General features: G+C 43.9%; 1 protein-coding gene across 1 annotated transcript in view; it reads right to left on the bottom strand.

Annotated features, from left to right (window-relative positions):
* CPO (carboxypeptidase O) overlaps positions 1-16154 on the bottom strand; it is a 216965-nt gene that overhangs the window by 99757 nt on the left and 101054 nt on the right. The window contains exon 5 of the mRNA XM_068247357.1: positions 2366-2477. Coding sequence (XP_068103458.1) covers positions 2366-2477 — 112 coding nt within the window. The remainder of the gene's footprint in view (positions 1-2365; positions 2478-16154) is intronic.

Here is a 16154-nt window from a genome sequence, read left to right as displayed (position 1 = left end):
CCATAGCATGTTACAGAGTACATAGTCATGTAACTGACTGTCCTCAGAGGGGCACACAATCTAATTCTACCATAGTCATAGTCTAATGTCCTACCATATTATTATTATTATTATTATTATGTATTTATATAGCACTGACATCTGCTGCAGCACATTACAGAGTACATAGTCATGTCACTGCCTGTCCTCAGAGGAGCTCACACTCTAATCCTACCATTGTCATGGTCTAATGTCCGACCATATTATTATTATGTATTTATATAGCACTGACATCTTCTTCAGCACTTTACAGAGTACATAGTCATGTCACTGACTGTCCTCAGAGGAGCTCACACTCTAATCCTACCATAGTCATAGTCTAATGTCCTACCATATTATTATTATTATTATTATTATTATTATTATGTATTTATATAGCACTGACCTCTTCTGCAGCACTTTACAGAGTCCATAGTCATGTCACTGACCTTTCATAGTCAATTTAATCACCCTAATCGTGTGATCATTAACCCTAAACTGATACTTTACTGTATATTTTTCCCATAATCTTATTGTCTAATTCCTAGCCTTACCCTAAATGGCCAAAAGGTCTTGTCAATATCCAATATCCTGATCTATTAGTATCTCTAACCTCTCCCTTTCCTACTTCTGATAACCCCCGGTGCATTTGTTCATTACCTGTCCTGTGTCGCGGTGCCCACCCGTCTTCCGAATGCACCACTCTTCTATTAGCCCCATAAATGCTACGGCACATAGCATGCGGCACGTGTGTGAAGTCACACTCGCTCCACACCAGTGGCGTGTATAGTGCTAATGAAAGAGTGGCGGATTTGGAAGACTAATGGGCAGGTAATGTATAAATGCATACATGTACATGCACATTTATACACTATGGCAGATGTGGCACATTTCAGCATGAAATTGATAGTGAATTGGCCTGCGGTGTATGGGCAGCCAACAGATCTCTCTCTTATCAGATTAGAATAGAGAGAGATTTATCTCTTGGTTGAATCTGCCCATCATCCCTAGGTGTATGGCTACCTTAACTAAGCTAAAGGCTGGTACACAGAACGCTATTTCTTGTCAGATCAACAGCTCAGAACAATAATTTCTATCATGTCCAATCTACACCTGATCAAGAACAGGTTTGATTTTAGGATCACTACTTCATAAGATCCTGTTCTTGATCGGGAACAAGTCGGACATACCAGAAATTATTGATTTGACCTGTCGATCTGACGGGAAGTAGCATCATGTGTTCCAGACGTAATGTTTTCCCTTAATTGTATCCCTATCCCCATTATCCTAATCCTTATTCTAAACCTATATTGCCCCAGGGGGTGCCTAGGCACCCCCTGGGGGCGCAAAAATGGTCTTTGTCCCCGGGTACTGAAAACCCTAGCTACGCCTCTGGTTGGCGCCTCTGATCTGTCTTGATAAAAGATTCAGTGTCATCCGGTTTCTTATATGCACATCAAGTGGAAACTATCACATGACTGTCCGGTGCAGGCATTCCAGAATATTCACACTTATGACATGTATGCAAGACTGGAGTGTATGGAAGTAGGGGAAGATGTTGGTGGGGAGCGCTACCTAGGACATGGTTCATCTAGTTTATATAGGTTTTATGAAACGTGTTTACTAGCAACCAAAGGATGAAACCTTTACATGAATATAATCATTAGATAAGTATTTTCAGGGGAGATGCGCTTACTTAGAGCAGTTGGTTACAAATGAATGAGGTTTAGATACCTACTTTGTTTGCATTACCTAGGTACCTAACAGATGATGTCTAAAATAATGTAACTGTTAAGAATCCTGCTCTATGTATGTGGTTGCACCTGCTGGTAGCACTAGTTTCCTGGACTACTGTATTATCTCTGTTCACCAGCAGGTGTCATTTTGCACCACCTGATGGACAATATTTTGTCTGCAGTTTCTCGGTTTACTTGCTGGTGGATCTCTTCGTCTGGATGGCAGTACTTTCAGTATTCACCTACAGGTGGCCTTCATGCAACTCATCCTGGACAATTATTCATTATGATGTCCCCTGTTGTATTTGCATTTAAGGACTCCACCAACATCAGAACATCAGTATTTTTGTATAGTTAGTTAGAATTACTGTTTCTTATGTGGGTTTCACTGCAGGGATTTGCCATTGCTCATTTGTATATATTTTCACTTTTCTTATTCACATTCATGGTTTTCATCTGAGTCTTTGCTGCAAATTGTGATCTTTAGTTCTACTGCTAAGCACAGCCATAACAGTAACTGCAGATATTTCCTACATCTTGCAAATTAAATAGTTCAGGAAACCGTGCACAAACGCCAAAAATAAGTATATGCTGGTGCTGAATCCACTTACATCATCCATTGGGTGATACTTGGTATAGTCATACTCATTCACAGATCGTTTCCTTCTTAATCTTGTTTCCTCTGCATTGCCCATGAGCTGACTTAAGTTATCAGTCAGAATTCTACAAGACATTGATGACACAATAACTAACATCTATAAGAACAAGAAACAAAATAAGCTGGAAAAAAAAACATTATTGAATAATACATTCAGCTAGAGGTTGACCTGTGATATCATTTGAAATTGATTTCATAGATTTACAATAGTGTAATAGCAATTAGAAATATATTTGAAATCTTTGACATTGATAGGATCCACATAAGATGAAGTTCATAGCTCAAAAAAACCCACCAAGAAAAATTACATAAAGGGTTTCTATTTAGTTTTTAATTTCCCAGGATTATGGCTGTGTTGTGTGTTTATACCCACTCTATGGGGTGGATGTCACAGATTGCCATATTTCTGAAAAATGTGTTCATATTAAATAATTGCGTCAGTGCAACCAAAAAGCAAAGGAACTTAAAAGAACCTAAAAGAAAATCTAATTTTGGGGTTGATCAGACAAATAAAATCTTCCTCTATTTTTTTTTCAAGAAGTGTTTAACATGTGCAGATCATTTCATATACACGATGAGTCCTCAGTAAACTGTACAAAACATCCCTGGCTGTTTTGATGTACGTATCTAAGGATCTTCAACCAGAATTCCTGTACTTGGCAAAATTCCCACAATGCCTGTTCATTCTGGAATTTCTTTATCACATCATTTAATATGAAAGGCAGCACTGCTTCAGCACCAATTATTGTAATGCAGCTAAAGGTCTGATAGCTTAATTAAAACTGTCCCTCTTACCTCTTTGCATGTGATCCACTGGTAAGTCCTTACTTTCACGGTGCACTTTCTTCTATGAGGCTTCAGAGATTTCTCTCTTCATTCATTCTTTGGCACGTATATCTAGCACAGGTCACTTTGTACTACATGCAGGGCCGGATTTACACTTTTCACCACCCTAGGCCCAACTTTCACCAAGTGCCCCTTGCATGTATAAATAGGATTGCACATACAATAGCAGAGCATATGAGTAAATGCATCACAGAACATGAGATGGTGATGCGGTGGGCTGTGGTAAGTATATTTTCAGAAAACCACAATCCAGATAAGGAAACTTATTCACATTACTCAAAATGGTCCCAAATCAATAATACATTTGTTTTTACTAGGCAAGTCACAATAGCTTACCAATAGCTAAATGACCAGACTTTTATTGAATTTACTATTTTGCTAGTAGCCCAACATAAAAATGTTAATCCAACTGAACTTCAGGTAGGAAAGATGGCCAGTAAAATCAATGTCTGTGCCTAACAGAAAACTGCACCAGAAAGGATGTTGAGGAGCAATTAGGCCCAGTGCACACCGAATGGATCCGCTGTCCGCATCGCCTGAAACTCTGCTTGGCTAATGTAATTGAATGGGCTGGTGCACACCGGCGGTTTGAGGTGTTTAGCAAACCGCAAACGTGCCTCCTGCTGCACGTTTGCGGAAAAAACCTCAAGCCGCCGGTGTGCACCAGCCCATTGAAATACAATAGCCACGCAGATTAACATGCGGATGCGGCCGGCAGATCGCATCCAAATCCGCTCGTCGTGCACTGCGCCTTTATCTCGTACTCCGCACCCAAAACCGCTAGCGTTTTGTGGATCTGCTAGCGGTTTTGGTGTGCACTGGGCATGAGTGAGTATTGGAGGATTCCAAAATCAGGCATCAGCAAAATCTTTCACTGCTGTTACACTGAGGAAGGTTTTAATGCATACTTTAATTAAAATGTTCCCCCAAGGTTTTTGAATTTAAAAAGAGGGAGGCATTTGAAACACACTTCCGGCCATACCCCTTGTCACACCATATGAAGATAGCGTGCATAAAACACATAGGTTGATAATTCTAACCATGTGGGTCCTTTTTTGCTCACTGCTTCATATTAGCATCTGGAAATAAGCAACTTCAGTTTAGAGGATGGGATAACAGCTGCAGTGAGAACACTAACGTCAGATTTGATACTTACCTTTGTTGTAGAGGGATGGCTGTGGATAGCATAGAGCCTCCACCCGGCCTGTCATCCCAGCGCTGTCCTCTGGTAAAGCTCTATTCGTGACACTTGGTGGAACAGCTCTAAGAGACTACTCGGGTCCCTGGTTAGGGCCAAGGATGAGCGCAACCCTCCTGCACATGGGCAAGCCCAGCCCCGCACATGGGCAGTGGTGATGCCCTCTTCCTCTGAACTAATCTGGGACATAACTAGTTCCGAAAACCTATTTGGTAGAATACCTCTAACGGAGAACATTGTTGGAATGATGGGCTGGAAGGAGGAATGGGAAGGCTCTATATTATCAGAACCTTCCCTATACTTCAGTAAGGATAAAGCCTGAAGCACTTTTTCTCACTTCAGGTTTGCTTTAAATGTTGAGGCTCTAAAAAAATGTTCTGAGTAGTTAGAGACATATATTTACAGTAGTTTACATAGATCTGCACACAAGTCCTGGAAGAGACACAAATGAGACAGAAAGACAGAGGATTTGGTTCCAAACAGGGACAGCTGGGACTTGTGTTCCCTTACAACACTTTTAAAGCGAACTGAGCACCTGAAATATCTGTAATAATTATAATAATGATAGTAATAACAGTATTTGTATAGCGCCTTTCTCCTGTCGGACTCAAAGCGCTTGCGAGGCAACCCTAGAGCGCACTCAGTAGGCAGTAGCAGTGTTAGGGAGCTGTAACCAAGGACTCCTTACTGCATAGGTGCTGACTTACTAAATAGGAAAAGCCGAGTTTTGAACCCAGGTCTCCTATGTCAGAGATCCTAAAGGACAACTGACGTGAGAGGTATGCCCTATTTATTTCCTTTTAAGCATTCCCAGTTGCCTGGCTATCCTGCTGATTCTCTGCCTCTAATACTTTTAGCCATAGCCCCTGAACAAGCACCAGATAAGGTGTTTCTGATTGAAGTCTGACTGCATTAGCTGCATGCTTGCTTAAGTTGGGTGATTCAGACACTACTGCAGTCAAAGAGAACAGGACAGCCAGGCAACTGGTATTGTTTAAAAGGAAATAAACATGGCAGCCTTCACATACCTCTTGCTACAGTTTCCTTTAGCCATTACACTATCCAGACACTTAATAAACACCAACCAACCAACTCTTGTACCTATGGGATCCCCCATCTTCTCCACAGACTGACCGCACAGTGCTGCATTTTCTTTTTCCCAGCGAAGGAAATTGTGCGTGCCTGCTGTATTGCATGCTGGGAGATGTAGTCCTTGGATTCAAGAACATCTCTGGACTCACAACCAAGGACTACATCTCCCAGCATGCATTGCGGTGTATGTACACCATTGCTGGGAAAATAAAAATGCATCACTGTGCGTTCAGTCTGTGGAGAAGTATGTAGATCTCATAGGAACAGGCCAGAGGAGCAGCACGCCCTACATAAGTTATAATGCTTATCCCAACGAAACGCTCTTGTGAACTTACCTTATGGAGAAGTTCATTTTAAAATCAAATCATTGCTTGTGCTTTAAACAGATCCTATAACCACAACAGTTGCCTGCAATAATATACTCAGCAATGAACAAACCCTAAATAATCCATTTGTTTTGGACGTTCAAAAACAGATAGCATAGCAAACACTAGTTTTGCAATATATCACACACATTGTTTTATATACCGGTAGTTGTAGAAAAAAAAACCCAGTTTTGCAGATTTACGAGCATGAAACATAACACTGGCAGCAAGTGGTGGACTGAACACTGCATGTCAGGCAGACACAGCCAGCTCACTTCCCTTCCCCCGTGGCAGCGTGTACTGGATGCTCAGCAATGTGTGCTATGAGGATGCAGAGACAGAGCAGCCTTCCTCTTAGATGCCATTGCGAGAAGAGAGGAAGAGAGGAGACGGTCGGGACTTAGAAAGAATGTTTAGTGGGAGAACTTAGAGGACTGACACTGTGCAATAAAGCTAGCACTGCGCACTCCAGCAACAAGAACAGCAAACAGCACAGAACTTATATCACGATGAACAGAGCAGCTGTTCAGCAACTACCTACTTTGCCTGTGGTGTGGTCATCCTCCCTTCGGGTCTCCCGCCCTGCTATCAGCCCTTCCCCTCAGTGTCAGAGTGAAGGAAAGGGGCGGAACCAACACACTCAATGCATGAGAGACTCGAGGAGGAAGAGGACAGCGCTGCACAGATAGGCAAATATGAAACAGCTGATTTGCGGACAGCTGTAACACCGCCCCACCTGAAGCCCCGCCCCAGTCCGGGGCCTCTGTGGCCTGCCCACAAATCCGGCCATGACTACATGCTATTGTTTTCACTTTTCTATATATTTTTTTGTAATATATATGGTCTTTGGTTTTTTTTATCAATTGGTTTCACAAGTATTATTATTGTTGTATTGCAGTTTTGCACATGCTTTCAGCATTTAGCACTTAGCACCTTAGACTTAATATCCAGTTAGGATCGTTTACTGGTATTATTGTGTATTTCTACAATTATACATGCATAGGGGGTACAGTCTACTTTGATTGAGGGATTTTATTGTATTGGTTTTATTTGTTTTTAAAGGGATATGTCCCTAATAAACTGTACATTGATTTTTCACTTATTTCCATGTGTTGTAGTATTTTGTAGGATATTTGGGCCTGTGTAGCCCTCCAACCTTTAAAAAGGTGTCTTTCGCTTTGGTAATCATTAGTTCACAAACAGGACACGTGAGGGGAGCAAGAGATTGATGAGTAGACTACACGGGAGGTAAGTACGACAACTGTATAATTTGGGTAAAGAGGCTCTCCTGTATTTTTTTATAAATGCATTTTAACAAGGTTAATAAGAAAAAAATGGAAAAAATTCATTATTTCTCAGGTTTTGGCCATTATAGCTTTAAAATAATCCACGCTACCTATGTATTTTATTTGCCCGTTTGTCTCGGTTATTTTACCATTTAAATTTTGTCCCTATCACAATGTATGGCGCCAATATTTTAATTGGAAATAAAGGTGCATTGTTTCTGTTTTGCTTCCATCACTATTTACAAGCTTATAATTTAAAAAAAAAATGTTCGTAGTATACCCCCTTCAAATGCATATTTAAAAGGTTCAGACCCTTAAGTAACTATTTATGTCTTTTTTTTTTTTTAAAATTGTAATTTTTTTTCCATGAAAAAATTTATTTGGGTAATATTTTGGTGTGGGAAATAAACAGTTAATTTTTAATGTTGTTACATGTGTAAATTGTAATGTAAAAAATATGTAGACGTAGTTTTACTATTTGACCACAAGATGGCCACCTTCAGTTTTTTCCCCTTTCCTTGTGCTTCTCGCTAAGTGGAAGCACAAGAGGGATGCGAAAATTTTGACGTGCAGAAAAACTGAAGCCTCTTGTAAGAGTTTTTACAAGCTTATAATTTAAAAAAAAAAATGTTCGTAGTATACCCCCTTCAAATGCATATTTTAAAAAGTTCAGACCCTTAGGTAACTATTTATGTCTTGTAATGTAAAAAATATGTAGACGTAGTTTTACTATTTGACCACAAGATGGCCACCTTCAGTTTTTTTCCCCCTCCTTGTGCTTCTCGCTATAACAAACCACACATGGTTTAAACCATAGTTTAAACCATAATCTGTCACTTTTACTAAGGAGAACGACCCCAGGTCCGTCTGGATCACCCCGATTGGAGTTGGGCTCGTTGTCTCCACCTGCTTCCTGTGGTCGGTTGCCCCTTTCCAACCCACCTTTGTGAGTAGTACAATTACTTTACCTGTTGATATCCTGTATATGAAAACATATTGCGCTATTAGGCTCCCGCTTTTTTTGTTTCCTGTGTCTTCCCCTCTAGGGTGCTGAAACATGCCTACTACTCTTTGAGGTTTGTATGTTTATTTTGATTTTTATTTTCAGGTCAAGTTTGTTTTAAGGCTTCCTTTAAATGAGGACAGCTCGCTTACATAACTCTTATTCACCTCACTCATCACATACCAGATCAAAGATTATTTATTTGATCTATAATACTTTCCTAGTATACGTCTAGAGTTACAAGTGTCACATGGCAGATACAAAGAACTGAAGTGGTTTACAGATGCATATTCTCCCTAGGGTCCTCTTCTTGATGCAATTCCTGCTGGTTGCCCTCCCTAGCACATATTATAAGGACTGTACCAGACTATTCAAGAACTTTAAATGGGCTAGGAACAGGGCCGGATTTGTACTATTTACCGCTCAAAGCCAACTAGCACCAGCAGCCCCCGGACCGATAGTATCCTAAACTTCACCCACAACAAGGCAGGGGTTAGATTGTAAGCTCCTCTGAGGACAGTTAGTGACGTGATGGCAGGGATTACATTTTAAAGTCCTCTGAAGAAAGTAAGTGACATGATGGCAGCCGGGATTAGATTGTAAGCTTCTTTGTGAGCAGTGCATTCGGGGAGTGCCAGGCAGCTCAGAAATCACTGTAAGTGTCTGTTTGCTGTCTCTTTGTCCCCTGAGTGCCAGATCTGGGTGATGATAGACACCTACCCCTATGTGCAAACTCTGTGAAGCAGGATGACTGCGGGTCGGCACTGGCTGCTAATGTCAAAAATCTGTAAGCAGAAGGAGCACTCACAAGTGTAGTAAGACGGTGTGCCCAGACCTGCACCCTAGTACCGTCAGGGGCCAAGTATGCAGTGAATCCAAGAAAGAATCCAAGTCCTAAACAGTGGTCTTTCACTGCTCTAGTCTGCTCTTTTTCTGCTTTTTTGATGCATGCAACTGTAATTGAGTTTGAATACTATTGGTGGTACCGACCTTTCTTGGATTAACTGGCTGCTAATGTGTGCAGAGTGCAGCACAGTCAGCATCAGGAATCGCCCATTTGGGTTCTCACTTAACTGCTGCCTATGTTCAGCAGGCTAACTGCTGTTGCCCACAGCCCGCCCTTCCTATCCTGGTGCCGTAGGCTATGGCCTTTGTGGCCTTGCCTGAAATCTGGCCATGCCTAGGAATAAACATAAAATTAAGCTTAAGTATACACAATGGCCCACATGCAATTCACCTATTTTCATGAGTTTTCTCCTAGGAGATAATTTTTTATCTTCTGTTTAAAATAACTTTTTAGCACTCTGCAATTGAAAAAGTGCAAAACAAATTGGCCCCAATGAAAGCCTATGGGAGATTTTAGCACTTTTGCACCCCAGTAACTCTGAATTGCAGAGATGTAGGGAACCCAACATTGGAGTGCAAGTACAACAATATGCCTTCTACCTGCGTGAGACATGTCATGAGATTCAGAGTTTGCTAACGGCCATAGCTGCGATTTATGTTCGTCAGAATCACCACCATTAACATTTCCAAAATGAACAGGTTTTTGTGACCCTAGGCTATGACCTCTTTGGCCTAGGGGCCCGAAACTCACCAGTCATGATCCCCCTAAGAGTCCCTACAAAGCTAGAAATTGTGCCACTGCTGAGGCATCGCCCTTTGAAAAAATGTGAGATTTTGGATATTGAAATACGAGGCCCAATGAAAGCCCATGGGGGATTTTAGCACTTTTGCACCCCCGTAACTCTGGTTTGCAGAGATGTAGGGAACCCAACATTGGAGTGCAAGTACAACAATATGCCTTCTACCTGCATGAGACATGTCGCGAGTTTCAGACTTTGCTAGCGGCCATGGCTGCAGTTTATGTTCGTCAGAATCGCCACCATTAACATTGCCAAAATTAACAGGTTTTTGTTACCCTAGGCTATGACCTCTTTGGCCTCGGGGCCCGAAACTCACCAGTCATGATCCCCCTAAGAGTCTCTACAATGCTAGAAAATGTGCCACTGCTGAGCCATTGCCCTTTGAAAAAATTTGAGATTTTGGAAAGTGAAATAGGAGGCACAATGAAAGCCTAGAAAATGTGCCACTGCTAAGCCATCATCCTTTGAAAAGATTTGGGATTTTTGAAAGTGAAATAGGGAGCCCAATAAAAGTCAATGGCAGAATTCAGCACTTTTGCACCCCTATAACTCTGGTTGGTTATCACCCACCGACTTTAGCAGTTAATAGCAAAGGCCCCTTACATCCTAGCAATAGTGGTGCTCAAATACCCCTTTTCAAAATTCGAGTTAGGTCAAAATTCGAGTTAGGTCGAATTCGAATAGTAAATTATTCGAGGTCAGTCGAATATTCGAGTCGAATAATTTTTACTATTCGATTCGACCTCGGAATTCGAGCTCACTATTCGAGTCGGTATTCAAGCTCATTATTCGAGCTGACTATTCGAAATGGCCTTAAATAGCTTTCAACACTTGTTTTGAGGGTGAATGATGCAAGAAACCTCTTTTTTTCCAAGTAACAACAGCAAGTGATTATGTGGGGATGTTCCTTTAAAAAAAGAGAAATTGTGTCCAGAAATTTGTTCAGTACTGTATATACTTCTTCTTCTTCTTCTTTATCTTCTATATCTTCTTCTTCTTCTTCTTCTATATCTTCTTCTTCTATATCTTCTTCTTCTATATCTTCTTCTATATCTTCTTCTTCTTTTATATTGTCTTCTTCTTCTTCTTCATCTTCTTCATCTTCTTCTTCTTCATCTTCTTCATCTTCATCTTCTTCATCTTCTTCTTCTTCATCTTCTTCATCTTCATCTTCTTCATCTTCTTCTTCATCTTCTTCATCTTCTTCTTCTTCATCTTCTTCTTCATCTTCTTCATCTTCTTCATCTTCTTCTTCATCTTCTTCTTCTTCTTCTTCTTCATCTTCTTCTTCTTCATCTTCTTCATCTTCATCTTCTTCTTCTTCATCTTCATCTTCATCTTCTTCTTCTTCTTCTTCTTCTTCTTCTTCTTCTTCTTCTTCTTCTTCTTCTTCTTCTTCTTCATCTTCTTCTTCATCTTCTTCATCTTCTTCTATATCGTCTTCTTCTTCACTTATTTCTCTTTTCAAATTTTTTTTTTAAAGAAATGCAGCTATTTTTGAGCGTAACAAATAGCTGGTGGCGCACGCATGTTGGAAGCGCCATTGTATGTGCTCCCTGGCAGTGGAAACACACAGACAGCAGGAGGTAAATTCAGCAGCAGGAGGAGGAGGATGAGTGTGTGGCAGCAGGCAGTCAATGAGGAAGGCAGCGTGACATAATAGCCCTGGTACCTAGCGGTGATACCAGGGCTGTAAATAAACACAGCAGGCAGGAGGTCCCAGACAGCTGTCGTGCAGCCCACATTGTGTCTAATACACAACTGGGACAACACAGTTTTCAACCCGGGCACCTCAGAAAAATTAAACCTTTTTTTTTTTTTGGTTTTTTTTGTTTTGTTTTTACAACAAATTACACAGATATAGCTATTTTTTGAAGTAATAGCTGGTGGCAGAGTGGCAGCAGAAGGTAAATCTGTGTACCCTGGCAGTGGGAAACACAGACAGACAGCAGCAGCAGCAGGAGGAATGGAGGAGTAATTATGTGTGCAGCTATTGTTTGACGTAATAGCTGGTGGCAGAGTGGCAGCAGAAGGTAAATCTGTGTACCCTGGCAGTGGGAAACACAGACAGACAGCAGCAGCAGCAGGAGGAATGGAGGAGTAATGTGAGCAGCTATTGTTTGACGTAATAGCTGGTGGCAGAGTGGCAGCAGAAGCTAATTCTGTGTACCCTGGCAGTGGGAAACACAGACAGACAGCAGCATCAGCAGGAGGAATGGAGGAGTAGTGTGAGTGTGGCAGCAGGTAGGCAGCGTGACATAATAGCCCTGGTACCTAGCGGTGATACCAGGCCGTAAATAAACACAACAGGAGGTCCCAGACAGCGGTCGTGCAGCCCACATCGTGTCCAATACACAACTGGGACAACACAGTTTTCAACCCGGGCACCTCAGAAAAATTAAACCTTTTTTTTTGTAATGGTTTTGTAGTTTTGGTTTTACAACCAATTACACAGATATAGCTATTTTTTGACGTAATAGCTGGTGGCAGAGTGGCAGCAGAAGGTAAATCTGTGTACCCTGGCGTTGGGAAACACAGACAGACAGCAGCAGCAGCAGGAGGAATGGAGGAGTAATTATGTGTGCAGCTATTGTTTGACGTAATAGCTGGTGGCAGACTGGCAGCAGAAGGTAATTCTGTGTACCCTGGCAGTGGGAAACACAGACAGACAGCAGCATCAGCAGGAGGAATGGAGGAGTAGTGTGAGTGTGGCAGCAGGTAGGCAGCGTGACATAATAGCCCTGGTACCTAGCGGTGATACCAGGCCGTAAATAAACACAACAGGAGGTCCCAGACAGCGGTCGTGCAGCCCACATCGTGTCCAATACACAACTGGGACAACACAGTTTTCAACCCGGGCACCTCAGAAAAATTAAACCTTTTTTTTTGTAATGGTTTTGTAGTTTTGGTTTTACAACCAATTACACAGATATAGCTATTTTTTGACGTAATAGCTGGTGGCAGAGTGGCAGCAGAAGGTAAATCTGTGTACCCTGGCAGTGGAAAACACAGACAGACAGCAGCAGCAGCAGGAGGAATGGAGGAGTAATTATGTGTGCAGCTATTGTTTGACGTAATAGCTGGTGGCAGACTGGCAGCAGAAGGTAATTCTGTGTACCCTGGCAGTGGGAAACACAGACAGACAGCAGCATCAGCAGGAGGAATGGAGGAGTAGTGTGAGTGTGGCAGCAGGTAGGCAGCGTGACATAATAGCCCTGGTACCTAGCGGTGATACCAGGCCGTAAATGAACACAACAGGAGGTCCCAGACAGCGGTCGTGCAGCCCACATCGTGTCCAATACACAACTGGGACAACACAGTTTTCAACCCGGGCACCTCAGAAAAATTAAACCTTTTTTTTTGTAATGGTTTTGTAGTTTTGGTTTTACAACCAATTACACAGATATAGCTATTTTTTGACGTAATAGCTGGTGGCAGAGTGGCAGCAGAAGGTAAATCTGTGTACCCTGGCGTTGGGAAACACAGACAGACAGCAGCAGCAGCAGGAGGAATGGAGGAGTAATTATGTGTGCAGCTATTGTTTGACGTAATAGCTGGTGGCAGACTGGCAGCAGAAGGTAATTCTGTGTACCCTGGCAGTGGGAAACACAGACAGACAGCAGCAGCAGGAGGAATGGAGGAGTAGTGTGAGTGTGGCAGCAGGCAGGCAGCGTGACATAATAGCCCTGGTACCTAGTGGTGATACCAGGCCGTAAATGAACACAACAGGAGGTCCCAGACAGCGGTCGTGCAGCCCACATCGTGTCCAATACACAACTGGGACAACACAGTTTTCAACCCGGGCACCTCAGAAAAATTAAACCTTTTTTTTTTTTTTTAATGTTTTTTTGGTTTTGTTTGTAAAACAAATTACACAGATATATAGCTATTGTTTGACGTAATAGCTGGTGGCAGAGTGGCAGCAGAAGGTAAATCTGTGTACCCTGGCAGTGGGAAACACAGACAGACAGCAGAAGGGCAGTACACAGCAGCCCACTGTAGGTGTAAAATGTGTGGCTGCAGGCGACGTAATAGTCAAAGTGAACCAGGCTGGCTTAGTGAGCAGGAGCCAGGAGGTGGTAAAGGGTGGTAAGGCACATTAACGATGGTTCTTAGCCAGTTCATGTCCCCCTCTCGCCGACAACAGGGGCCAGGAACTCGCCTTCCACCCACGCCTGGTTCATCTTGAGAAACGTCAGTCTGTCCACAGACTTGTGAGACAGACGTGAGCGTTTCTCGGTGACCACACCACCAGCTGCACTGAAGCAGCGCTCGGACAGCACCAGTGGCGGACACAGCCAGCAGTGGGCCCCTGTGCAAAATTGTAATTGTGGGCCCCCTATGACCTGCGGCGCGCTAAGCGCGCCGCGGCAAAATATGGGCGTGGCTACAACCTGCGGCGCGCGAAGCGCGCCGCGGCAAAAATTAGTGGACAGAACCTGCGGCGCGTAGCGCCGCGGCAAAAAAATGGGCGTGGCAATGACCGGATGAGGGCGGAGCTAACTGTAACTTAAAGCGAACCCGGGGTGAGGGTTTATTTCCTTTTAAACAATACTAGTTGCCTGGCGGCCCTGCTGATCTATTTGGCTGCAGTAATAAACTGAATTACACCAGCAACAAGCATGCAGCTAATCTTCTCAGTTCTGACAATATTGTCAGAAACCCCTGACCTGCTGCATGCTTGTTCAGGGTCTATGGTTGAAAGAATAAGAGGCAGAGGACCAGCACGGCAGCCAGGCAACTGGTATTGCTTAAAAGGAGAGAAATATGGCAGCCTCAATATTATTCTCACCTCAGGTTCCCTTGAAAAGTGCAACGCAAAGACAGTGGGCCCAAGTTTTGGTGACCCTTTCCCCAGAAAATTCACATAATTGTGCAGGTTTTCTCAAGAAAATACACATATATGCCCAGAAAATACGTGCAATCATGTCGGCAGATATGCCCAGAAAATACGTGCAATCATGTCGGCAGATATGCCCAGAAAATACGTGCAATCAAGTCGGCAGATATGCCCAGAAAATACGTGCAATCAAGTCGGCAGATATGCCCAGAAAATACGTGCAATCAAGTCGGCAGATATGCCCAGAAAATACGTGCAAACAAGTCGGCAGATATGCCCAGAAAATACGTGCAAACAAGTCGGCAGATATGCCCAGAAAATACATGCAATCAAGTCGGCAGATATGCCCAGAAAATACGTGCAAACAAGTCGGCAGATATGCCCAGAAAATACGTGCAATCATGTCGGCAGATATGCCCAGAAAATACATGCAATCATGTCGGCAGATTTGCGAAGAAAATACATGCAATCATGTGGCAGACCTGCCCAGAACATACACCTGCTAATATAAATAAAACAAAAACATTTACTCACCTGCAGCAGCAGACCTCCTGTCCCAGCCTCCATCCGGCGCGCAGCTCCCATGGGTGGTTGGGTGGTTGGGTGGATAGGTAGCCTAGTGGGTGGGTGAGTGGGTGGGTGGGTTGGTAGCCTGGTTGAGTGGGTGGGTTGGTAGCCTGGTGGGTGGGTGGGTAGGTAGCCTGGTGGGTGGGTGGGTAGGTAGCCGGGTGGGTAGGTAGCCTGGTGGGTGGGTGGGTAACTAGCCCGGTAGGTAGGTAGGTAGCCCGGTGGGTGGGTAGGTAGGTAGCCTGGTGGGTGCGTGGGTAGCCGGGTGGGTGGGTAGGTAGCCTGGTGGGTGGGCTGGTAACTAGCCCGGTAGGTAGCCGGGTGGGTGGTTAGGTAGGTAGCCGGGTGGGTGGTTAGGTAGGAAGCCTGGTGGGTGGGTAGCCGGGTGGGTGGGTAGGTAGGTAGCCGGGTGGGTGGTTAGGTAGGTAGCCGGGTGGGTAGGTAGGAAGCCTGGTGGGTGGGTAGGTAGCCGGGTGGGTAGGTAGGTAGCCGGGTGGGTAGGTAGGAAGCCTGGTGGGTGGGTAGGTAGCCTGGTGGGTGGGTAGGTAGGTAGCCTGGTGGGTGGGTAGGTAGCCTGGTGGGTAGGTAGGTAGCCGGGTGGGTAGGTAGGAAGCCTGGTGGGTGGGTAGGTAGCCTGGTGGGTGGGTAGGTAGGTAGCCTGGTGGGTGGGTAGGTAACCTGGTGGGTGGGTTGGTAACTAGCCCGGTAGGTAGCCGGGTGGGTGGTTAGGTAGGTAGCCGGGTAGCCGGGTGGGTGGGTAGGTAGCCTGGTGGGTGGGTTGGTAACTAGCCCGGTAGGTAGCCGGGTGGGTGGTTAGGTAGGTAGCCGGGTGGGTGGTTAGGTAGGTAGCCGGGTAGGTAGGTAGGTAGCCGGGTGGGTAGGTAGCCGGGTGGGTAGGT

This window comes from Hyperolius riggenbachi, chromosome 7, assembly GCF_040937935.1.
Source record: "Hyperolius riggenbachi isolate aHypRig1 chromosome 7, aHypRig1.pri, whole genome shotgun sequence".
NCBI classification, from domain to species: Eukaryota; Metazoa; Chordata; class Amphibia; order Anura; family Hyperoliidae; genus Hyperolius; species Hyperolius riggenbachi.
Note: the sequence above shows the minus strand (reverse complement) of the source record. Positions and strands in the feature narration are given on the sequence as shown.